Source organism: Delphinapterus leucas, chromosome 6, assembly GCF_059928025.1.
Source record: "Delphinapterus leucas isolate spDelLeu-1000000601 "Yukka" chromosome 6, BTC_Dleu_Yukka2, whole genome shotgun sequence".
Lineage (NCBI taxonomy): Eukaryota > Metazoa > Chordata > Mammalia > Artiodactyla > Monodontidae > Delphinapterus > Delphinapterus leucas.
Window position 1 is genome coordinate 50,280,769 of NC_143134.1, and position 24,942 is coordinate 50,305,710.

At 38.4% G+C, this 24,942-nt stretch overlaps 2 protein-coding genes across 6 annotated transcripts in view; one reads left to right on the top strand and one right to left on the bottom strand.

The window, feature by feature from the left end:
- IFT74 (intraflagellar transport 74) overlaps positions 1 to 10,721 on the bottom strand; it is a 96,312-nt gene extending 85,591 nt beyond the window's left edge. The window contains exons 1-3 of one of the 3 annotated variants that reach the window (XM_022551699.2): positions 10,521 to 10,721; positions 5,643 to 5,781; positions 2,037 to 2,172 (exon numbers count right to left, since the gene is read on the bottom strand). In XM_022551699.2, coding sequence (XP_022407407.1) covers positions 2,037 to 2,172; positions 5,643 to 5,762 — 256 coding nt within the window. In that variant the 5' untranslated portion in view covers positions 5,763 to 5,781; positions 10,521 to 10,721. Of the gene's footprint in view, positions 1 to 2,036; positions 2,173 to 5,642; positions 10,485 to 10,520 lie in introns of those variants that run through there. The other 2 variants (XM_089913119.1, XM_022551700.2) reach the window with 2 other exon arrangements.
- Positions 10,722 to 13,580: 2,859 nt separating this feature from the next.
- Positions 13,581 to 24,942, top strand: part of PLAA (phospholipase A2 activating protein) — a 38,913-nt gene continuing 27,551 nt past the window's right edge. Inside the window, exons 1-2 of one of the 3 annotated variants that reach the window (XM_022551698.3) lie at positions 13,581 to 13,923; positions 20,224 to 20,417. In XM_022551698.3, coding sequence (XP_022407406.1) covers positions 13,775 to 13,923; positions 20,224 to 20,417 — 343 coding nt within the window. In that variant the 5' untranslated portion in view covers positions 13,581 to 13,774. Of the gene's footprint in view, positions 13,924 to 14,523; positions 14,950 to 20,223; positions 20,418 to 24,942 lie in introns of those variants that run through there. The other 2 variants (XM_089913118.1, XM_089913117.1) reach the window with 2 other exon arrangements.

Below are 24,942 nucleotides of genomic sequence, written 5' to 3' on the forward strand. Positions count from 1 at the left end.
GAAGAAGCAGTGAAATAGAAAAGAGAACTAATATCTTAGCATCATGACATAATGGAAGCTTGAATTAAGACCACAAAGAGTGTCAGGACAATGGACTCAAAAAAACAAAAACAAAAACAGTGGATTCTACAGGTCAGGTTGGCTGAATGGAAACTGGGTCTAAGGGGGTCTAGAACAGGGCTAACCAAAAGAACTTTCTGCAACAATGGAAATATTTTATAGCAGTAAAGTAGCTGCATGGGAATACTGACCACTTGAAATATGGCTGGTGCTACTGGGAAGTGAATTTTTATTTTACCTAATTTTAATTAATTTAAATTTAAATAGCCACATATAGCTATTGGCTATCATAATGGACAGCACAGATTTAGACTACAAATTTCTCAATGTAGGCAAGATATTATGATTTTACATAATTTTTTCAGAGACTTTTTAGAAAGAAACATAATCTTACATTTCAGTAGGACTAAAAAAGTATTCCTAGGTTAAATGTCCCAAACCTTGAGAGAGGTAAAGTGCCCTGCAAGGCATGAGAGAAACAGCTAGGGAGTACTGACTGAGGTCTATGCCGAGAAGAGGGAGAGAATGTCTCACTAGAATGGGAAATGAGAAACTGGAACAGGTAAGAGCAAAAGTCACAGCAGATAGTGGTGCATGATGGTAACAATCAGAACTCTTTCGCACAACGCTTTGAAGTAGAAAATTACTATCTTAAATGATACTGGTCCTGTTCTAAAGGAGAAATTAACACAGTAATAAAATTTGATGAATTCTCTATAGAATTGTAGTATGTTTCTACCCTTGTTTTTAAATAATATTAAACATAAACACTTCTATGAAGACATTTTTAAAGACTAAACAACTACAAAATTTTGACTCATTTTCCTTCACAGTATTGATAATTATTAAGCAAGCATTTCTAAATAATCAATTGTTTTTTTTTTCTCATCTTTTGGCCACGCCACACAGCTTGTAGGATCTTACTCCCCAACCAGGGATTGAACCCACACCCCATGCATCGTAAGCATGGAGTCTTAACCACTGGACCACCAGGGAAGTCCAGTAATCAATTGGTTTTTAATATTTAGTGAGCTAAGGGTATTATAATACAAGTAAAAAAATTTAAGTCTCCTGAAAGGCATGATATACTGTATTACAGAATGTAGTATGACATCTTATAATTAATTTTGTACCAGTAGAGTATCATCATCCCTGATAACTCATTTGCACAAATACAGAAAATAAAAAGCTCATTATAAAACAGTTCACCATGCTTTGAATTATATATATATTATAGACCAACTTTCTGAATCATAACATATAATATTATTATGCCTTTCTAAACACAGAGAGGCATAATGAGAGATGTAGTATATAAATCTATGTGTTAGCCTCACTTCCTTACTTAAGCATTATAATGGAATATTATTACCAAAAGTAACAATTCTTGATTCACTACTCATAAATACACAAATACCTTACCAGTGTCATTTTGGTATAGAAACCAAAAAAAAAAAGTATTTCAGAATATTTCTATATAGTACTAGAAATCCAATTTTTATTCCTGAGCTTTTCTTTTCTTCAAATTATTTCAAATTTCTTCAAGTTATAGCAAAGTTTACCAACAAGAACCTACTGTATAGCACAAGAAACTATACTTAATATTTTGTAAAAACCTATAAGGGAAAAGAATCTGAAAAGGAGTATATATATACATATATATGTATATATAACTGAATCACTATGCTGTACACCTGAAATTAAGATGACATTGTAAATCAACTATACTTCATTTTAGGAAAAGTTATAGCAAACTTTTATGTTAAGAAAAATGAAGATTAAAATAGCTAATATATGTATATAACTCCCTAGTTCACAATGAATTTTCACATTCATTCTTTTATTTAACCCTTACAATTTTGTGAATCAAGGAATAAGAATTGAGTAAAATAGCCTCTTTCAGTCTACAATTCTGATTTAGTAATATGATACTGTAATACTTGTACAAAATATACTCATCTTCTTAAAATAGATACCTTTCATCCCAGTTTTCATTCCACTCAAACCTTGTTGTGTCACAGGACGATCAGCAACTCTGATTTGAGAGGACAGAACTCCTACTGTCCCTATGGGACCACCACGAGAGCCCAGTCTTGCTGTTCCAGGTGGCATCTAAATGACAAACAAGATTCAGTTTTAATAAACAAGAAAAAGACTGTGCCTCTAATATTGTTAAGACTGCAAAGAGAATATTAAAAAAAACTAAGATTCTATATAATTTGTAAAATTTTCCTTACATTTTAAATGTCTGAAATATTAAATAAAATTAACCTCTAAAATTCTATGATAATTAAATAAAAATTTCTTTAAAATTTAAAATTCTATGTGTAGATGTATTTATAGTACTCCCAAACTGGAAAGGAGCAAAATGTCCACCTATTTGTTCTTATTTAATCATAGGAAATGGTTATAACTCCATTTTTGTAAAATAAAGTCTGGAGGATTACATTAAAAAATAGTAACAAAGTTTATCCCTATATAATGATATAATAGTTCATTTTATATTTTATATAATTTCATATTTTCAACATTATTACAGTAAGTATATATTACCATTAAAATCAGAAAAAAATAAAGAAATTTTCATCTTGAGAAGAAAAGATATAATTACATCACAAGATAGCCATATAAGTATTAAAGAGTTTCCATCATTCAGCAAGCATTCATATTATTACTCTACATGATTCTCTACTTCAGGTCTGCAGAATCTAATGTAATATTATACACCCTGAGGAAAGGTCAAAAGACTCCCTTCTTGTCAGTTCATATAGTATGTACAGGCATGGGAAGGTATAAAGGACAGCCTGAAACTGTTCCAAGATACCCTTCTTTTATCTTCCTATCCCTCTTTTCTTTTTTCTTACTCTCTGTCAAAGAATAAAGTAGTAGATTTAAATATGTAGTAGAAATTTTAGATAGAGGTTAGATACAACCATTCTGGTTGATTTTGATTGTTTTTAATTCTTTTAGCTGGTAGCCTCAAATTCTATCAGCTAACATAGTTCTCAAGTGACTCTGAGAAGTACTTGGTAATTAATTTGAGTATGGGGGCCAGGAACAGTAACACATTCCAAAGAATACATTGTATACAGGAATACTGTCAACTACAAATTCAAATGAAATGAGTTCAGGATTATCCTGAGTGATCATTGGGAAAGAATGCTAAATCTCTCCTTGGATAAACCTTCTGAATAATTTCCTCTTTGGCTCTATGCAAGCATAATTATGACAACTACTCAAATAACTATATCACTTAAAAAAATTTACCAGATGAAAGTATAGAGAAGAAAGCATAAATTAAAACTGCACAGGGCTTCCCCTGGTGGCGCAGTGGTTGACAGTCCGCCCGCCGACGCAGGGAACACGGGTTCGTGCCCCGGTCCGGGAGGATCCCACATGCCTCGGAGCGGCTGGGCCTGTGAGCCGTGGCCGCTGAGCCTGTGCGTCCGGAGCCTGTGCTCCGCAACGGGAGAGGCCACAACAGTGAGAGGCCCGCGTACCGCAAAAAAAAAAAAAAAAAAAACGGCACACATTAAAAAGAATGGAGTAGGTATTCATGTGTTCACACAGAAATATATTTACAATACCTTATTGAAAGAAAAGGACAAGAGCAATAAGAATGTATACATATAGCACTGTCCTCATTTTGGAAAATACTAAAACCATACAATTATATATGGATGTGTCTTAGTGTTTGTAAATGGATAGAAAAAGGTCTAGAAGGATACACATCACACCTTAGACAATGGTTATACCTGGGGTAGAAGGAGGGAACTCTGACACTTTTCCTTTGCATGTTTTACAACAAGCATTACTATTTTAGTAACTGCAAAAATTAGTTAAAGCACCTGGCAAACAGTAGGTGGCCAATATATTTCAGATTCCTTTTATAAATATTTAACAAGCATAAATTCTTACTATTAGAATAATAGAAAAAGATACTCTCGCTCAGTACCATATATATGAAGACTTTAGAAAAATCATTTCAGTATAAGTTGATGATGTTGATAATATTAGCTAAAACTCTAGAAAAATCTTAAAACTTTAAAAAAACCTAACTTTAACAAAATTATTCCCTCCAAAAATTGCTGCTCTTCTTATTATTTAAACACAGGACCCAACATTATCTCTAGTTTGCAATTAGTCTACTGTCCGAGCTTGAGTACCTCACACGCACCTTGAGATAGGCAAAACCATCTCTTGTGAGCATCAGAGAAATAACTATGAATATTTTGGTGTATTCATTTCTTTCTATGTAAATATATATATATTTATCTTTATGTTAAATGGACACCACACTGCTTTTTTCACTTAATACTGTACTATAAAGATATATTATTTCCTGAAATATTTTTTGAAAATAATTTTTAAAGGCTACTTAATAGCCGATTACAGGGATAGACATATCATAATCTATTTAAGATTAACCTGTTGTAAGGCCATTTAGGCTGTTCTCAAATTTTCACTATTATAATTATAATGAAAATGTAATAAATATCCTTACAGGATATTATTCTGCTTAGAATTATCAGCTTATAAAGTTTACCAATTATTTCTAATGTGGTGTGTTTCTCTTACTGATTCACTGATTTATGACACTCTCTATCTTACATTAAGCTCTTAACATTTACTAGTTTGTTTCTAGGCTGCTGTAGCAACCAGAACACTGTTTTACTTCTTATATTTTTATATTAGAGTATTGTACTTTTTCTTATTTTTGCCTTTGTACTGTTCTAAGTGAATGCTAGAATAGTTTTACAATGATATTCCTTCCCCTACCCCAAGAGAAATCTCAAGGAATTTTGATTGGACATAGGATTTATAGCTCTAATACAGAAAGAGCTTTTACAAATGAGTAAACTTTCCTTCTTCATTTTAAGAGTCTGAATTCTATGTATGACATATATGTTGCAAATACTTTTTTTTAACCAGTTTGTCGTTTTTCTTTTAACCTTTTTATGATGTTTTCAATTTTTTTAAATTCAAATATATAAATATAAAAATACTTTCCTTTTCAGTACTCGATGTTTCCTGTTATTTTTACAAAGGCCTAGCCTACGCCAAGTTTACACAAAATACTTACCCATATTTTCCTCTAATACATTTATGGTTTCATTTTTTAAATATAAAATTTCTAAAATATCTAGAATTCTGTGTGAGGGAGGGATTTGGTTTTTTAAAACAAATGGTTTACCAGTTATTTGAGTGCACTACTGAATACTCCATGTTTTTCCAACTAATTTGAAATGTCACCTTAATCATTAATTAAATTCTTACACGCCCGATTCCATTTCTGGTCTTTTCCATTTCACTTGGTTTTGGCACCAATACACTATACCACTTAAATTATTGTAGCTTTAAAATAAATTTGAATATCAGCATGAGCAGGCCTCTTTCTCATAACAGTGTCTTTCAAACATTCTCCCACATTTATACTTCTAGATGTTTTCCAGAAAACATACTTATATAATAGTATGTTTTCTTTATAAAGAAAAACAAAGAAGAATCTCTTATTATAGACAAGCTTTCCAAATTCTACCAGGATATACGCATAAAAATTCAATTATTTGTTTTAAACTTACTCCAGTTGCCACTCGAATATTTCCTGATGGGGGCCGTATTCCAGAAGGAGGCCTTCCTGTCAATCCAATCCCACCTCGAGAAACAGGCCGAGCTGCTGAAGGTTTGTGATTACTGGCCATTGCTTGCTCACTTTAACCACTGTTTGGAAACAAGGAATAGGTCTCCTTTGGTATCTTCTGTAGCAAGATAGTAGTGACCTGCATACCCTTCCTTCAAACATTTAATCCATGATGACTTTTCTTGCAAATTGCCATTCCAGGTATCACTACGTACAAGGTTGAGCTTGCTTTAATTCTGTTCAGATTTGACATTAATGTTCGATTTAGAACCATGAAGTCATTTATTACAACATGCCCTCCTCATTTCCCTGTTATCTTATCAAAATGCAAGCCCCTCTAGATATCTTTCTCTCTTGGACTCTCATCCCATACTCTAGTAAGCTTCCTCTCTCCCGGCAAAACCAGTATCTTTCTTCTCTGCCGATATTTTCTCTGTGATTTCTGGTCTATAATAAACTCCGTTATATTCTCAATCCTATTATAAATAGTTCCTTTTACACTTTGCCTTAACAGGTTCCCGGCTTCTCCTGAAAATGCTTTTGGTAGTGAAGGCTGTTTTAGCTTCCTGTCCCACAATTCCAAAGCAAAGGAGTACACCGCACTCTCCTTGCTCCACAATGTCACTGTCAAAACATTATTCTTCCAAGTTTTTAAAAAAATAAACAGGATTCTCTTCCTTTGAGGACCAAATAATGCAACTATATTGCCTTGCATCTTTCTTGGTTGCTTTTATCTAGGGACCTCCTAATCTCTCCCCCATGTTTACTAGTCTTTTGTTCACAGTCCTCTATTCCAGTACCACCAACATCCTGGATGACTTCCATATGGATACTGGATTCAATATGTAACATTCTAGCTTCACAGTTCCCTGACCTAAATTTCAGTAATCATTTCAACTCTATTTTAGTCATTCATAGCCATGGCCAGAGCTGGAGCTTGTCATCATCTGGAATTGCTTCATCTCAAATATCTTAATTGAAACACTTTATTCTCTGGCCTTAATTTCCTCTCCTTCTACCTTTTTCTCACCTTTATTCTCACTACACCTCCCCTTAAACTATTTCCTTTATTCACTCATTCTCTCCCAGTTTACCAGCCCCCTCCTTTACTCATCAGAATATATTATTATTTAAAGTTTGGGCTAATAATTTAAAATAGCATTTTAAAATTATGGGTCTCAACCTATTAGTAGCTTATGAAAACAATTTAGCAGGTTATGACCAATATGGTTTAAATATGAAATAAAATAGAAAATACAAGGGAGTTCACTGCACATAGGAAGAGTACTGTTTCATTAAATTCTTTTTCAGTTATATCTATATAAATTTACACATATGTGTATACTGGTCTATAATGTAAAATATATGTCCTATTATAGGTCATGTTCAAAAGAGTTTTAAAGATACTGAACTAGAGAGATAATATGGAGAAAAAGAGTGCCCAAGACTCTGGCCTCAGGAATGTCAATACCTAGAGATTGCACAGAAGAGGAGAAACTAGTATGAGACTGAAAACGAAGACTCAAAAAGCAAAAACAAAAAACCAGGAGTGTGTGTCAGAGACGCCAAGAAAAGACAGGAATGGTCAATGCCATTTTCTGCTGGGAATTCAAGTAAGATGAATACTGAAATGTCCATTGGAATCCCCATCCAAGAAACCATTAGTGACCTTGAGGAGGTCAGTTTCAAGGACTCCTTTCCTTCTCAATATTAAATTACTGTCTCAGGAGCACCATCAACAAATTTGCATCCTCGAACTCTTCTTCAACCCTTCTGGCAAAATCAGAAACCATTCTGCACATTCAACCTGGACTGCTGAACACTGTTGATGGAAATCCCAAGACTATACAGACTGGAGAACTGCAAAGCCATAGTAACCAAATTTAGATGGACCCTCATCTCAGAAATTATTTTATTAATCCTTTATAAGCTACTCCGTCCTTGATGATTCCAATTCTTAACCACTTTTCTAATTAAGTCTGTTCCTGCCACTCTCAGCAGATGACTCAATTTCATAATTGAGAAAATTAAGACATGAAATCTATCACATTTGGAGCACATAAACTTTCCTATATCCACCCTGACCTCCAATCTCAATAGCCATCCTTTCATTCAAGATCAGTCTCTATTCTGATTTATCCTCTTGATCCCATACCTCTGGGACATTAGTTCCCTCTCCTTACCAACCTCCTTCTCCTTCACCCCTGCCCCAATTTCCTTTGGGGCATTATCCAGCTCTTACGTATGTCTTTAAACTTTCTCCTTTCTTTCAGTCTGTTATCATGTTCCATTCTTTCCTAACCTTAAAAACTAATTTCTTGATCCTGAAACCACCTTTAATACAGTCTTATATGTCCTTTCTCTACACAAACTCTAAAAAATAGCTTATATCCATTATTCTCTACTTTTTCCACTTCCTCTATCTCCTGGATTCCTACTATTTCATTCAAATGGTTCCTGCCAATGCAGCTAGGAATGTAAATGTCATCTCTCTGTTACTGGTGTCCACTCCTACATGAAACCATCTCCGTGACACTCCCCTCCTCTGTTTCTCCTTTTTCAGTCTCCATCTTATTCTACCTGCCTTTATTAGCAGCATTTCTCAAGATATCATCCACAGTCTATTTTTCTTTTTCCTCTTTAAGCTCTCATTGTGCCACCTCATCTACACTCAGGGTTTTAACAATTAATAAGCTAATGACTCACAACACCGTATCTCCAGTCCTGACTTCTCACACTCTAAGGTGTTTATATCCAAATAATTACTTGACATTTCCACTTCAATATATCATCAGTATTTCAAAATAAATATAACTAAATGTAAACTCATTGTCATCTCCCCCAGATTTGCTCTTCCTCTTGGTACCAACTCCTAGCCATGCAAGTCAGAAACGTAGTCCTTGATTTCTCCCTCTCCCTCATTTCCCATAGCTAATGAAATAATACTACTGATTTTATGCCTAAATGTTTAAAATCTAACTTCCTCTCCATTCCTATAGTACTGCTCATGGCCTCATGGACTCAAGTGGATTATTATACTGGCCTCCTGAGGGGTCCCCTTGCATAACACACATCTTGCCTGTTATCCTCCCTAGGAATCCTTCAACGACCAGACCATAACCACCCTCACCTTCTTCAATTTGAATTTACAGGGCTGACCTAAATGCTACGATGGATCCATACACATCTCTATCCCAGGACCTATCACACCAATTGAAATAATCTGCTTAAGTATTTCTCTACCTTGAAGGCAAGAGCTGGATCTTATTTATCTTTATATCCCCAGCATATATCTCAGGGCCAGGCAAAAACTTTCTGTTCTTTTGTACCATCTGAATTTCCTCCCACATGAAGGCATTGCCAGTTACAAAAATTTACTAAATTATTAAAAAGGAAACAAATCATTTCTCGAACTAAAATGGTTTCTCAGTTTCTATAGCCCATGCCCAGTACTTCTTCCCTGGCTTTCCTTAGCATCATTCATGATCAGTCCTTGGATTACTTCTCGTCTCTCCATAATATTTCATCCTTTTCTTATAACTTGAACTAGGCTGATTACTCATAAATCAGTATCTCCTGTTCTGTCCTTTAAACTGGACACCAATTCTAAGTTTTCAACTGTTTATTGGGAATTTCTATTCAGATATCCCATTATCACTTTATATTTAATATGTTCACGCCAAACTTACAACCTTCCCATTCCAACTAGCTCTGTGATTCTATTTTCTTGCCGTTTTGAACTCTTCGGACAAAGTAGTAAAATTACTACTATTATTATTGCAAATAGAAAAGTGAGTTTCATGAAACAACTTTTTGAAAGGCAGACAAGGTCTGTGGTCAAAACGGTTTCTCCCAGAGAAAGCTAATACAATAAACCTGTTTCCAACAGAATTAGTCAGTGTTAATCCAGCTTTCCTGAGGAACTTTAAGAAAATGTACGATATATACAATTTCCCCCTGATTTTCTTTGCCACTGCTTTACTATCGTGGAAGAAGTTTAGTTAGCATTCGATCAGTTCCACCGGGTAAAATAAAAGGGAGAGGCACTAGTAACAAATATGCCACTAACTCCGGGGTTAGTCATTCAAATGTTCACACAATCGCTGGGGTTATTCACACAACCAGAGAGGTTCCAGAAAGTTTAGGGATGCTAACGGAGCTCCGTCAGTTACCAGCCATATTATCCCCTCTGGACGTGTTTCCTTATCTGCAGTGTGGAAGCGAGCTCTAGCTTGCACAGCCGTTGTGACGATTCCAGATACTTCACATGAAACATCTGGCTCCTAATTATTACAATCATTATCCTCCCCGAATCAACCATTTTAACATATAGGAAGAAGTGGAAAGTTGCTAAGTCCCTTCCGCTCTGACCAACAGACAGAAATCTATTATTACTTCGAGTAAAATCCCTCAGCCCACAGTGAACTTTATCTTTGAGGCTCTCGAATCGTTCCCTCTGGTCTCGCCTTGGCAGGTCTCCACAAGGGACTGTTTGAGGTCTCTCCTCACGCTCTGCCGGACTATAAATGGAACTTCCTTGGCGGAGGAGAACACCTAAGAGCTGAATTTATTTTGTTTGAAGCGCATCAGCATCTCCAAGGCTAAAATAATCGGCAAGGGAGGCAAAGAGGGACCGGGATTTCTCACCTCCGCCAGCGCTGAGGGCGCGGAAGGAGGGAGGTCGCTCCCCGGAGGGGCGCGGAAAGAGCGAAGTCGCACGACTCAAGGGCACTCGCACTTCTTTCCGAGCCCTCCACCACCGCGTAGCCCTCTAGTCGGGCCCGCGAACCCGTTAGCTCACCCGAGACGCCCCGCTCACCTGCGCGCAGCTTTCCTGGGCCCTCAAGGCCTAACCCCTAGTGGCCGCTTGCCTTCGCGTCTCCCGGCAACGGGGGCTGGTCGCGGTGAGGCCCCCTCCTCCTGATTGGCCAATCCTCGGCCTTCGCTCAGTGAAGCGAGAGTGAAATGCTCTCGCGAGGTTTGAGGACTAACTTCTGTTACCTCGATACCTCTGGAAGACAGGGAAAACGGCGAGTTGGCTAGGGAAGAATATTTTATTTAAAAACTTGGTTTTCTTTGTAATCAGAGTAACCTCTCTTGATTGTGTGCATGACCTGAACTCACTCCAGCGAGTTTTATCATATCGCTGTGTAACATCATTTGTACTACATCAGACTTTTTAATAAGAATTATTTGAAGTTATTCCGTGGTAGGCAGCATTCATTGTACAGTCTTTTTGTTTCTCATAAGTAGTAGTTTCCTTCCTGTTAGAAGGAAGGAATACAACATAGACGATACAGCATTAAGTATTGACGCGATTCTGGTACCATGTTTCATTTCATTGAAAGTTTTATACCTTTAGGCTTCCTTTCAGAGTTATTTTGTGAGGGCTGAATTAAAAGCAAAGTTGTTTTAAAATAATGTTTTTTAAACGTGTTTTTTTAAAAAATAAGAATTACGTCGTCTCAAATCCTATTTCTCTAATAAAAGTAACTTGCAGTTTGTTTTTTTTCCAGTCTTCCTATAGACAGCTTAAATATGATGGGAGTTCAAAAAAAAATGTGATGGGATCTCTAAACATACATACATATTGGACTTTTAACGTTTTCACATTATTCCCATCTTGAATACTTTTTTTTTTTTTTTTTTTTTTTTGCGGTACGCGGGCCTCTCGCTGTTGTGGCCTCTCCCGTTGCAGAGCACAGGCTCCGGACGCGCAGGCTCAGCGGCCATGGCTCACGGGCCCAGCCGCTCCGCGGCATGTGGGATCTTCCCGGACCGGGGCACGAACCCGTGTCCCCTGCATCGGCAGGCAGACTGTCAACCACTGCGCCACCAGGGAAGCCCTTGTATACATTTTTTATGCCCAGATTTATTCTCTTGTATACCTGCCTTCAAGTGGGTTAAAACCAGTGCAATACAAAATGAAATAATGTCATGTGATTGAGTTCTCTAAGTTTGTAAAACATTTTCATGTAATTATTCCATTTGAGACCAACATATTTGTAATGGTCATTTGTTATACTTATGGTCGTTGCAGTGAAGGGTGGTAGAATTTGCCATCCCAAAACATGCCACTTTGGTATTATAAGGATTATTTGGAGGGGAAGGCAATTGAAAAGCAGGTACAGGAAAAGTTCTCTACTATTCTGCTATTTGCTTAAAAGCAGAATATAAATTTTCAAAAGTGCCCCTCCTTGCTTCTTAACCAGGAAGGACAAAAGTTAATCATTGGAGACAACTTTAGACCTTTACCATCCTGGAGACTGCACCAGAAGAATCTACATAAAAACTTTACTAATTAGCCTTTAACTACTGCTAGTTTCCCATATAGTCGGCTTCCCATAATTTGCTGCCTCTAAAGATTTAAAAGTTATTTTCTTTTATCGCTTGTGTAAAAACTTATTGTTCCTTTGTTAAGATGCCATATAAGCCCAAGCTCTCGTCACCTCTTTGAGTTATTCATCTCTGAATTTCTCCCTTGTATATATGACATACACGTTAAAACACCTGTTTTTCTCTTGTTACTGTCTTTTGCTACAGAGCCCCAGCAGAAAACTTTTCTGCTAGAAGAGTAGAAAGAAAAAAAGGTATTTCCTCTCCTACAACCTCTAGCTGTCCAACTATTCCGTATGTTGTCTCACAAAGAAGCTACTGACATTTCTCCCTTAGTGTTTTCAGACGTTAAGGACCCAGCATTTGCCATTTGTATAGAGATGTGACAGTTTGAGAGAAAATTTTAAATCTTTAACACGTAAAATAAAACATTTTTTTAAACATCTTTATTGGGGTATAATTGCTTTACAATGGTGTGTTAGTTTCTGCTTTATAACAAAGTGAATCACTTATACATATACATATGTTCCCATATGTCTTCCCTCTTGCTTCTCCCTCCCTCCCACTCTCCCTATCCCACCCCTCCAGGCTGTCAAAAAGCACTGAGCTAATATCCCTGTGCCTTGCGGCTGCTTCCCCCTAGCTATCTACCTTACTACGTTTGTTAGTGTGTATATGTCCATGACTCTCTCTCGCCCTGTCAAAGCTCACCCTTCCCCCTCCCCATATCCTCAAGTCCGTTCTCCAGTAGGTCTGCGTCTTTATTCCTGTCTTACCCCTAGGTTCTTCATGACATTTTTTCCCCCTTAAATTCCATATATATGTGTTAGCATACGGTATTTGTCTTTTTCTTTCTGACTTACTTCACTCTGTATGACAGACTCTAGGTCTATCCACCTCATTACAAATAGCTCAATTTCATTTCTTTTTAAGGCTGAGTAATATTCCATTGTATATATGTGCCACATCTTCTTTATCCATTCATCCCGTAAAATAAAACATTTTTAAAGTACCAAAAACCCGGCTTAGTATTCACAGAATTCAAGGAAAGTGACTTGTTTCCAACTTGACCCCAAGCTCTCTCGTTTTAATTTAAAAAAGTTTAGATTAAAAAAAAAAAATCTCGGGTAACTACTCAGAGAAGGTTTGAGGAAATCGGCGGCGTAAACCTGCCCGCAACTCTACACGCGACGCAAACTTACTCAGCCACAAAACGGCCCTCAGCACAGCGGACTAAGATTTAAAATATCCGGATTGGCGCGCCTACGACTCACGCCCCGCTGGCGCGTGACATTGTGGGATTTGTAGTCCGGCCCACATCCGGCATCACAATAAAAAGCTCAGCCGGGGCTCGGTGAGGACGCGGGCTCGGGAAAGTCCGGGATTCGGGCGCCCACTCCGAGGGGCCGGACGGTGGTATCTCTTTCTCCGCTGGCGGTCCAGCGCGCATGAGGGAATCGAGCCTCAGTTCCTCAACGGCCTCAGCAGTCGGGACGCACACACTCTGCGTCATGGCGGGCTAAGGCCGATGATGAATTCCGGTGTGCATGTCAGGGTTGCTGTGTCACTCGGCTCGCTGGGCGCGCCCCTTCCCGGCCGCCCTTCCGCACCGGCCTTCGGGCTCTTCCGGTCCCGAGGCCTCTCACCTTCAAGGCCCTCTCCCGCTGCACGCCCGGCTTCCCACACGGACTGATCTTGCGCGGTGCCCGGGCACCGGGCGCCGGACCTCCTAGGGCCATGGCGAGTGGCGCCGCCAGGTACCGGCTGAGCTGCTCGCTCCCGGGCCACGAGTTGGACGTGCGGGGCCTGGTATGCTGCCTCTATCCACCGGGGGCTTTTGTGTCCGTGTCCCGAGACCGCACCACCCGCCTCTGGGTCCCAGACAGGTGAGCGCTGCGAGTCCCGTTGTTACCCGGCTGTGCTGCAAGCTTCCTTCTCTGGGAAGAGAGTGACCCTTCCCTGCCCTATCCTGCCCTCTTCCTCTTTTCCCGGCCTTTCCGACGGTCCACGCTCCCTCCCAGTTCTTAGAGCACTGGCAGTCTTGGCACGCAGTGTAAGAAACTAGTGAGGTTTACGTGGAAAGAGCACCGGGTTGGGGGAACAGAGACCTACTTTCTTGTCCTAACTTGACCACTAAACGACTGAGTGACCTTGGACGAACTTCTTATTTTTTGTGGCTTCAGTTTGTGGACGATGATTTCCTGTGTTTCTTTTCGATTTGAAAAACTTTTGACGCCAGGTGCACCCTCCTTAATGAGGCCGTGTGAAAGCATCTGGCATGTGTAATTTAAGGAAGTCCACTTCTTCCCCTGGAATTTGTTCTGTAGTCTTCCCTCAAATTGGAGAATTAAGGTTCTCAAAAATTGCATTGCAAAAAGTTGTCTTGGCCCCTCTCCACGTTGTCCAACTCAGACTTTCTTAGTCTGGGGTATGTGATGGACTTGGGCGGAGGGGATGAAACCCCTCAAATGTGTTCTGGATGTGGCGGAGTGTGTTTTCTTGATGTGGCGGAGTGTGTTTTCTTGGGGAGAGAAAGCCCATTGCCTTCAAAAGATTTTCAGAGAGATTAATCAAAAAAATATTAGGAAACAGAAGGTTAAGCTCCAGTCCAAATCAAGTTCAAGGGTTTAGCCCTGATTTAGTTGTTGTAACAGGAAATTTAAGGCCTGGAAGACAGATTTCAGTTCAGATAGGGAAAAATTGAGGTAAGTTACTTCAGGTAGTAACTCTCCCATCAGAGGTTTCACTCATTGAAACCATACGTTTTCCTCCATAAATTCAGATGACAACTGTTTATTGAATGGCTCCTATTTGTTTGTGATCCGGAAGAAGAAGAAAAGGACAGACAAGTTTCCTGTGTTTATAGATCCTGCCTACAGTCTGGGAGGGAAGATGGATGAAAAAACAACCAAGTAAATAATTACGCATTGGCATGTGTACTATGAAGAAAACAAATATAGATATAACATACAGAATTGAGTAGAGGGTGATGTTAAAGAAAGAAGCCTCTCTGAGGAAGGTGTTTTTGGTATTTGGTTTTTTTTTCTTAAATGATACTGAGTTTGAGCTGGTCTAGGGAGTGAGGAACCAGAAGAGTTGAATTGAAAGAGCACTGTAGACCGTAGGAGGAGCAAACACAGTGGCCCTGGATTGAGAAGGAGGAAATTCCCAATGTGTAGGAGGGAATGAACTGTGAGGTGAGGGCAGGTCTTAGAGGCTGGCGGGAGCCAGATCATGCCCTGGGAAGAGGGCTGAGGAAAGAAGTTAGTGGGTGGAAGCCTTCAGAGTTTCAGGCAGAGGACAACATTATTTGATTTACCTGTGGAGAAGTTTCTGCTAGCTTCAGGTGGAGAATGAGTCGCAAAGGGATAAATGTGGAAGGAGACCTGTTTAGAGGCTTTTGCAGTAGTGCAGCCAAAATACGACAGACTAAACTAGGGATATTGTAGAGGAAACTCCTATATTGAATTAGATAAGGTCTTCTCTAATGCTTAAGATTCTGTGATATTCCAAACCACTTGGTAACATTGATACATAACTTCTGTGTATTTGAGTACAAATTACTCATTAAGCTTGTACATTTAAAATTTTGTTCAGTAGAAGCACATGCCCAGTAGGATATGAACATTGCAGTAAAGAGTAGCTAAAGGATGCTTGTAATAGTTGAATTCTGTTGAACAGCTAAATCCTCAAACTTTTACATTGTAGGACTGCGGTAGGTTGACAGGAGCTTAAATCACTGGATCACAGGAACTTGACAAACTTTGAGCTGCAATGACCCTCTCTTTGAAAACTGGTTTTTTTTTCACTTAGTTCATGTTGTCTTTTGGTTTTGTTTTTTAGAATTCATGTGGTATTCAATTAACACTGATTGAGAGCCTGCATTGTACCAGGCACAGGGCTCCATAGTGAGGGATTGGTGAGATAAGGTTGTTTTCCTCTCATTTCCAAGTGCTGTGGTAGAGCATCTCATAGTCACTCTTAGGCGTCCTAACAAGTGTCTCAGCCGTACCTTTAGTGTGATAAAAATTGTCCTCAAGGCTGACATCCTGACAATTTCTATTTATTTCATGGTATACTAATAAAATTAATGAAGTGCAGTAAAATGTTTGGAGCCAAGTAGTAAACATTTTTATTTTCTCATGTACATTGTTGATAGGGCTCTGAATTGGGGTGGATAATGTGGGAGTGGACTGGTAATGATGGGGGATTTAATTTAGTTTCAAGGAGGCAAAATAGTTCTATTCTAGGGTGGACTAAACCAGATATTTCATCTTTCACGAGAGCCCACTGAAAACCCAGAAAGCCTCTGGGTCTTCTGAAGGCACTTCAGAATGGAGATGCCATTTTTTGGTTGTACATTGAACTGAACCAGTCAATATGCCATTGTTGCAGACTGCTTCAAGCCTCTAGAAGCCCACCTCAGAGTAAACTGGATTTCCCAAGTCTGTCACCAACGATTGCTTTGCCTTTTGAAAACTACCCGTATTTGAAAGACGCCAACTTCAGATTCAGCATCATGTGTTAAATTTTCCCTGACCATGCCAAGGCTGGAGTGACTTCTCCCTCATGTAAACACTCAGCACCTTGGGTCCTTAGTCAAGTAGTTATACAGAGTTTAAGAAAGTAGAGCCATTCCCTTCCTACCCTCCGACCCACTATTCCCTTTTCTTGGAGGCAAAATTTTCATGTCTTTTAATGGCTTATTTTTGAATTTTGCTTTCGTATCTGTATATAAAGTGCTATACTACTATTTCTTTTCATTTAAAATTTCTTTTAGTTTTCTGTTTTAGCATTTTCTGTTAGTTCTTATTATGGAATATGAAAATTTAGCTCTCATTTCTACCCTCTACCAACCCGTATCACATATGCATCCTTTCTATGTCCTGATCCTTATAACATAGTTTAATTTAATGTAGACTAAATCAGTATTTTGTGACTGTACAGACTCTATCTACACCTGAGCTGTGGAATAAACTATGATAACTTTTCCTCAACAATTTTATGATCTCCCTACAGCTAATAATTGTCTTATTTTTGGTTTTCATTTGTTTAATTTTCTATGTATTTATCATTAATTCAACTTCATATTGTTTGCTAGTTGTCTAACTCTCCTCTCAAGACCTCTAGACACATTGAATATATAACAGTTTCATTTTCCTGATGATGAAAACTTTTTGACCTGGTCTGTCTGCCTCTGGTGCACAGCTGATCCTGGGATCTCCCTTCACTGTCTTCTCAAGAATCCCTTTTTGGACCTCTTGTCTTAGATTTCTATTATCAACATCCTTTAACTTTCTTGGTTTTCTTCCTTGATACCTTATTGGAGCACATCCTCCAGGAGCTTCCTGAAATACAGTGCAGTGATAATAAATGTATTAAGACCTTGCAATTGGAAGATGATTTTAGCCTGCCTAGCTACTTGAATAATAATTTCAATGTTTGTAGCATTGTAGTTTCCAAATTTTCTTCAGAATTTTGAAGCCATTGCTCCACTGTATTCACTGTGTTAAAGTTGAGAAGTCTGAAGCCATTCTTATCCTTGACCTGTTACTTTTTCTTTCTGGGAGGTGGTCTATATTCATTCATTTTTCACGTTCATTAAGTGTGGTCCCTTTTAATGTCCATTAGTCATGTCCATAAGTTCTGGGACATTTTCTTAAATTCTTTGGTATCATCTTATTTTCTCTGTCCTCTTTTCTGGAACTTTTTATTCATATATTGAATTTGTTTCTAAATTGCTTTTTAATTTCTCTCTATAAATTTCTTTCTTTCTCTCTCTACTATACTTCCTCAGAAGTTGCCTTAACTTTTTGTGAAATTATGTTTTTGTTTCATGGTTGCAATATCTTATACCTAAGAATGGCAATGCAGTTTTTTTTAAAGGTATCTTCTCCTTAGTGGTCTGTTTCCTCCAAATTGGTTATTTCCCCTCCCTGTTTGTTTTGGTCACTATTTTACCCCAAATGTCTGGTAATTCTTATTCTGTGCTTTCCATTAAGGGTGGAGAACTAAAAAACTTGAAAGATCTGTGTATCCGTGGAGCTTCATGGCTATGAGCTTCACTGTAGGGTTATCTGGCTGGACTGTTTCATAGGGCTGATCTCCTGCCTAGAGGATGATTGCCTGGCTTCTAGATTTTGACTTTGGTGGTCTTGGCCTCTATGGTGAATGTACATGTTTCTCATACCCCAAGGATTAACTGTGCCTTGTGTCTACCCCCAGCCAAAGACTTTCACCTTTTCTAAAGAAAAAACTTCAGACTTTTGCTGGGTACAAGAGGGGCAGTTGTCTGGCTGGAGTGTCTGTCTTTTTTTTTTTTTCTTGACGCTTAAAGCATTTTTTCACTGATTCAAGAAGTACTTAATGATTACCATGTACAACATTGTGCTACAAACTTGGGCAGAACCAGCTCTGGATTCTGCCATTAAGAGCTTCACAGATCACTACGGTAGATACACACAAGCATCCATCTGTACTGAGGAGTGCTAAGGGACACATTTAGGTAGATTTAGTGGTTTATATAATATAGATTTTTAAACATGTCCTATCTTTTACATTTCTTTGGACTTATTGATGAAATGGTTTCTAGGGCTTCCCTGGTGGCACAGTGGTTAAGAATCAGCCTGCCAATGCAGGGGACATGGGTTCGAGCCCTGGTCTGGGAAGATCCCACATGCCGTGGAGCAACTAAGCCCGTGTGCCACAACTACTGAGCCTGCACTGTAGAGCCTGCGAGCCGCAACTACTGAAGCCCGCACGCCTAGAGCCCGTGCTCTGCAACAAGAGAAGCCATCGCAATGAGAAGACTGCGTACCGCCACGAAGAGTAGCCCCCGCTCTCCGCAACTAGAGAAAGCCCGTGCCCAGCAACAAAGACCCAACTCAACCAAAAATAAAAATACAAATAAAAAAAAAGTTTCTAAAATGACACTTAAAAAACAACACCACCAAAATAAAGTAAACAAGTTAAAACTAGCTACTACCAAATACCTTCCTTTGAAGATTTTTTGATATGATTCTCTGTCTGAGTCCAAAGACTTTCAACTAGTCTTCCTAATTCTAGTTTTTTGTTCCCATTTCCTAGAGATACATAGTGCTGCTAATTCTTGAGCCTTCTGCAGATTCGTTGGTAAATTGGGCCTCTTACTTTCCCTCATGCCTGCTTAGAACTCATTTTTTTCAAGTATCCTAAGGCCTTTACTACTTTTCTGTCAGCTTTCAGTATTCAGTTATATTTCTGTTCTTTTTTTTCTTATTCTCTCTGGCCTTGTGGGTTTATGCCTTTCTTAAAATATACATAGATGGATAGATAGATATAAAATATACATTATACATATTGTAGTGGTGTTTGAGAAAGGAGTGAATATAGATGAGCATGTGTACAGTCTTTATCTGGGAGTCTTCCCTTTTATGTACAGTTGTTTTATCTCCTTCAGCTAGATCACAAACTCCTTGATTTAGCTTGAATCAGGGATATAATTCTTTTATCCCCCTCTACAGCTAACTTACTGCCTTCCACATATAGTGTATCATAATCTGTTGTTTGACCTGTTATGTAAGGGAGTGGTGCTAAGTGAAGGATGTGTATAACAAATTGGTAATCATTCTAATTCCCAGGCAGTTATTAATATGCTGTGTCCCTGGAGCAGTCATTTGTATGTCCCTGTATTAGTTCCTTTAGTTTGCATATTGAAAGTGATTGATAGTCTAGCTATTTAGATACACATGCTATACTAATGAGTACTGAGTTAAAGTTTCAGAGTGTGCAAATGTCCTCAATGTGTTTACGGCTTATTGATAGTAGATTCCATTATCCTAATTGCATGAATGTTTCACTTCACCAGGGATTTCTTAAGGTAACAATCACTGATAAGTAGAAATGCAGATGGAGGAAAAAAAAAACCACTTATGATATTTGTCTCCTTTCCTTTCCTTCCTTGTTCTTTCTGTTAATTAACATACTCTTAACAGTGAAACACTAATTAAACTTCTCCTAATCTGATTAAGCCTCTGTAGTAGCTAAGACAAATTAGGTATTTAATATTTAATTTAAAACAATAGATTCTTAAAGTGGTATATAAAGTTCAACCTAGATACTAAAAGAAAATGAGTACTTTGACAACGTCTATCCTAGGCTAAGTCAGAGGACAAATGTATATCTTATTAATTATCATGTCTTTCCAGTCCTAACAGGGGCTTTACAGAAATGCACTGTATGAGCGGCCACTCCAATTTTGTCTCTTGTGTATGCATCATACCTTCAAGTGACATGTACCCTCATGGACTAATCGCCACTGGAGGAAATGACCACAATATTTGCATTTTCTCACTGGAGAGTCCAGCACCACTTTATGTACTAAAAGGTCACAAAAATACTGGTGAGTATAATGCTTTGGTATTTTTCTGTTTGAATAAGTTTTATCCTTTTGAAGATAAAATTCTTATATCTGCTTTCCCTAGTTTTTTTTTTTTTTTTTTTTGTGGTACGCAGGCCTCTCACTGTTGTGGCCTCTCCTGTTGCGGAGCACAGGCTCCAGGCGCGCAAGCTCAGCAGCCATGGTTCACGGGCCTAGCCGCTCCGCGGCATGTGGGATCCTCCCAGACCGGGGCACGAACCCGTGTCCCCTGCATCGGCAGGCAGACTCTCAACCACTGAGCCGCCAGGGAAGCCCCCTAGTTTTTATTATTATTATTTTTTACCTATAGCTATGGCTTAATAGTGAAAACCTTTTGGATCATCATTGTTCTGCAAATTCTCTGTTACAGACTTATTGTCATCAGTAATGGTTGACATGATTACATATGTAAAAAGGAAAAGATTATGGTTTTATATACTTTGTAATTTTGGTTTTTCAGCTATCTTGTGCAAGAAATTCATTTACTCAGGAAAACTGAGAGCACTTCTTTATCTTTGGGCTGTTATGTCTGTATTTATGCAGCAAATGAAAGCCCCAGAAGGAATGTATTTAGGGTTCTGGTATCATTATTTGAGAGTATTTAATACTTTTGAACAGCATTTTCTGTGATTTGTATTTCTGATTCTTTTATATTCCTGGATTTGTGTTTGCTTAACAGCTCTTTGTTATAAAATGGTATGCTTAATCAATGCAGTATGTGTACTACTTTTTTTTTATGTATCTGGAATAGTTTGGGACATCTGTAAGCAAATAGTATGGCCCATAAGCACTCTAAACTTAATTTCTTTAAGGAGTTTGTAAAATGTTTTGTGTGTAGGTATGGGAAATCTTCAATACAGGGTGATACAGATTTTTTTAAACTTTTTGAAGGAAATCTTCAAATGTATACAAAAGTAGAGACATAGTATTTTATAATAAGTTATATATAAACAAACATAAAAGAGAATAGTGTAATGATCTTTTCTACTCATGTATTTACATAGCTTCAAGGATTATCAACACAAGGCCTATCTTGCTTCATCTTCTGCTTCTTCCAAAATATTATTTTAAAGGAAATTTCCAATATACTCTGTCATTTGTAAATACTTCAATATATAGCACTACAGTAGGGTTTGGCAAACTTTCTGTAAAGGGCCAGGTAGTAAATATTTTAGGCTATGCAGGCCATACAGTCACTTTCACAACTGCTCAGCTCTGCCATTGTGTGCAAAAGCAGCCACTGACAATAAATGAGTGAACATGTCTGTGTTTCAATAAACCTTTATTTATGGACACTGAAATTTGAATGTCAAAATTTTCACATGTCAGGAAGTACCTTTTTTTTTCTCTCAACCACTTGAAAATATAAAAACCATTCTTAGTTTGTGCACTGTACAAAAACAGATGGCCTACAGGCCACAGTTTGCTGACCCCTCAAAAAGATAAGGATTCTCTTTTTTTTTTAACTAATTAATTTTTGGCTGCGTTGGGTCTTCATTGCTGTGTGCGGGCTGTTTCTAGTTGCGGCGAGCGGGAGCTACTCTTTGTTGGGGTGCGCGGGCTTCTCATTGTGGTGGCTTCTCTTGTTGCAGACAACAGGCTCTAGGCGCATGGGCTTCAGTAGTTGTGGCACGTGGGCTCAGTAGTTGTGGCTCGCGGGCTCTAGAACGCAGGCTCCGTAGTTGTTGCACACAGGCTTAGTTGCTCCACGGCATGTGGGATCTTCACAGACCAGGGCTCGAACCCATGTTCCCTCCACTGGCAGGCGGCTTCTTAACCACTGCGCCACCAGGGAAGTCCCTCTCTCTTTTTTAAAAACAATATCATTATCACACCTAAAACAAAACAAAACCTAATTTCTCGTTACCAAATATCCAGTGAATGTTCAAATTTACCCGGTTGTCTCAAATGTTTCTTTTTACAGTTTGTTTGAATTGTGACCCAAAGGTCCACTTGTCTTTCGATCTACTGGTTTCTTTCTTTTTTTAAATCCCCTCTCTATTTGAAACCAGCTTATTTTACCTGTAGAATTTCCTGTAATCTGAACTCTGCTGGTTAAAGCCTCATTTCTCTAGCCTCATGTTCCTCAGTCCCGTAGTCTTGTAAGCTATTAGATCTAGAAGCTTGATCAGATTCAGATTCAAGTTTTGAGCAAGAATTTTATACTTTCTGTTGTAGCACAACAGGAGGCATGTAATATTTCTTTTCATGATGTTAAGATTCATCCATTCTTTTTTTGCGGTACGCGGGCCCCTCACTGTTGTGGCCTCTCCCGTTGCGGAGCACAGGCACCGGACATGCAGGCTCAGTGGCCATGGCTCACGGGCCCAGCCGCTCCGCGGCATGTGGGATCTTCCCGGACTGGGGCACGAACCCGTGTCCCCTGCATCGGCAGGCAGACTCTCAACCACTGCGCCACCAGGGAAGCCCAGATTCATCCATTCTTTATAAAATTCCCATCAGCCTTTGAAAATAAGTCTTTAACATCTACTGATGATCATTGCATAGATCCAGTATTTCATTAAAATTTGCAAATTATACTCTAATTCTACCATTATTTTTGGATTTAATAGCTAGCATTTTTCTGTAAAGAACTTTCCACATCAACTCTTTGGTTACCGTGTGAGACACACAGAGAAGACAGAATAAGCACTTTTCTTGCCCCTTCTCTCACCTCTTTTACTGGGTTTCAAAATGAGTTGATTCCCTAACATCTTTATTTTTTTCCTTTTTTGATTCTCAAATTGTCCCATATTTGATTGGAAACCTCTTTTAAAAATTGTTTCCTGTGGCCTCTTGATAAGACCTTCAGAAGTCTTCCTTGCTTTTGGTAGTACAAAATGTTCTAGACCTGAAATCAGCCATTTTGCCAAGAAGCTTTATGTTTTTCTTTTAGTGGGAGATAGTATTTAGAAACCTCAATTTGAGTTGTAGTGGTGCTCACCAGGATTTTTTTTTTAACTTAATTTTGTTTTGTAATTATATAAAACATACATAGTTGCAAAGAAAAAACTATTCAACATGGTGCATTCAGAGAAATCTGGATTCTGTCTGTATTGCCTTCTCCCGCCATCCTTATAAGTAACTAATTGTTTATTAACTTTGTTCTTTCTGAAAAAAAAATTAGCAAATATGTATGTATATTTATGTTGCCCCTTTCTTAGATAGAAGGTATCTTACTGCAGTTTTCTGCCCTGGCTACTTTTGCTTGATAATACTGTTCTACGGATTACTTCATTGCAGTATATAGAAATCATCATTCATTTTTACTATGGCATTGTATTTCATTGTGTAGCTGTACTATAGCTATTTTAACCTATTTAGCCAGTCCCCTATTGATGGATATCTAAGTTTCCAGATTTTTGCTAGTGCAAGTGTCTTTGTGCATATGTCATTTTGTTCTTTTGTGAGTGTAACTTAGGTATGATATCTAGTTCTGGATCAAGGGGTAAATGCATATTTAACTTTGTTATTGCCAAATCCCCACATTAGGTGTTAAAACTTTTTTTGCATTTCCAGCAGCAGTATATATGTCCGTATTTCCCTTATCAACAAAGTATGTTGTCAGACTTTCAGATTGTTGCCAAAATAAGTGAAAAATGATATTTTAGTATGGGCCAATTTTCATCTCTCATTATGGAGGGGTCATTTTTTCATATACAGAAGGGCTGTTGGCATTTTTTTCCTGAGAACTATATTCTTGTCCATATAATGTGGGGTTATTGGCCATTTTAAAAGTCCTTTATAAGTTAGAGTTTTTAATCCTTTGATACAAGTTACAAATATTTTTTCATTTCATTATCTTTTTTTAACTTTATATATGTTCTTGTTTTTCTTTTTGTAATGCAAAAGTTTATGTAATCATACTTATCTTGATTTTTTTTTTTTTTTTTGCGGCACGCGGGCCTCTCACCGTTGTGGCCTCTCCTGTGGCGGAGCACAGGCTCCAGACACGCAGGCTCAGCGGCCATGGCTCACGGGCCCAGCCGCTCCACGGCATGTGGGATCCTCCCAGACCGGGGCACGAACCCGTGTCCCCCGCATCGGCAGGCGGACTCTCAACCACTGCGCCACCAGGGAAGCCCTAACTTGATTTTTTTTAAGGTGTTTCTCATAGAAACCTGTGCAGTAAAAATACTGCTTCACATTTTAGAGTATTTTTTCTGCCTGGTTTGTTTCTACTTTATCATAAGGTCATCTTTTGTTATTTTGTTAAGTTACTTGATGGTTTGAGGCCAAATGTCATTTCTTCCTTCCTTCCTCCCTCCCTCCCTCCCTTCCTCCCTTCTTTCCTTTCTTTCTTTCTTTTTTAAATTTAAAACATACCACGTTAGTGAGTAGGAGATAAAGAAATTAATGATTGACATCCTTATGTCATGTCATTTTTCTGTTACCTTTCTAGCCCAAATTTTATTTTCTAAATGGTAGAGTGGTACTGTTTTTTAGTCAGTATATATGTATAACACTTTCCAGTTACATTACAAGTTGCGGTTTTAGGTAATGGAGG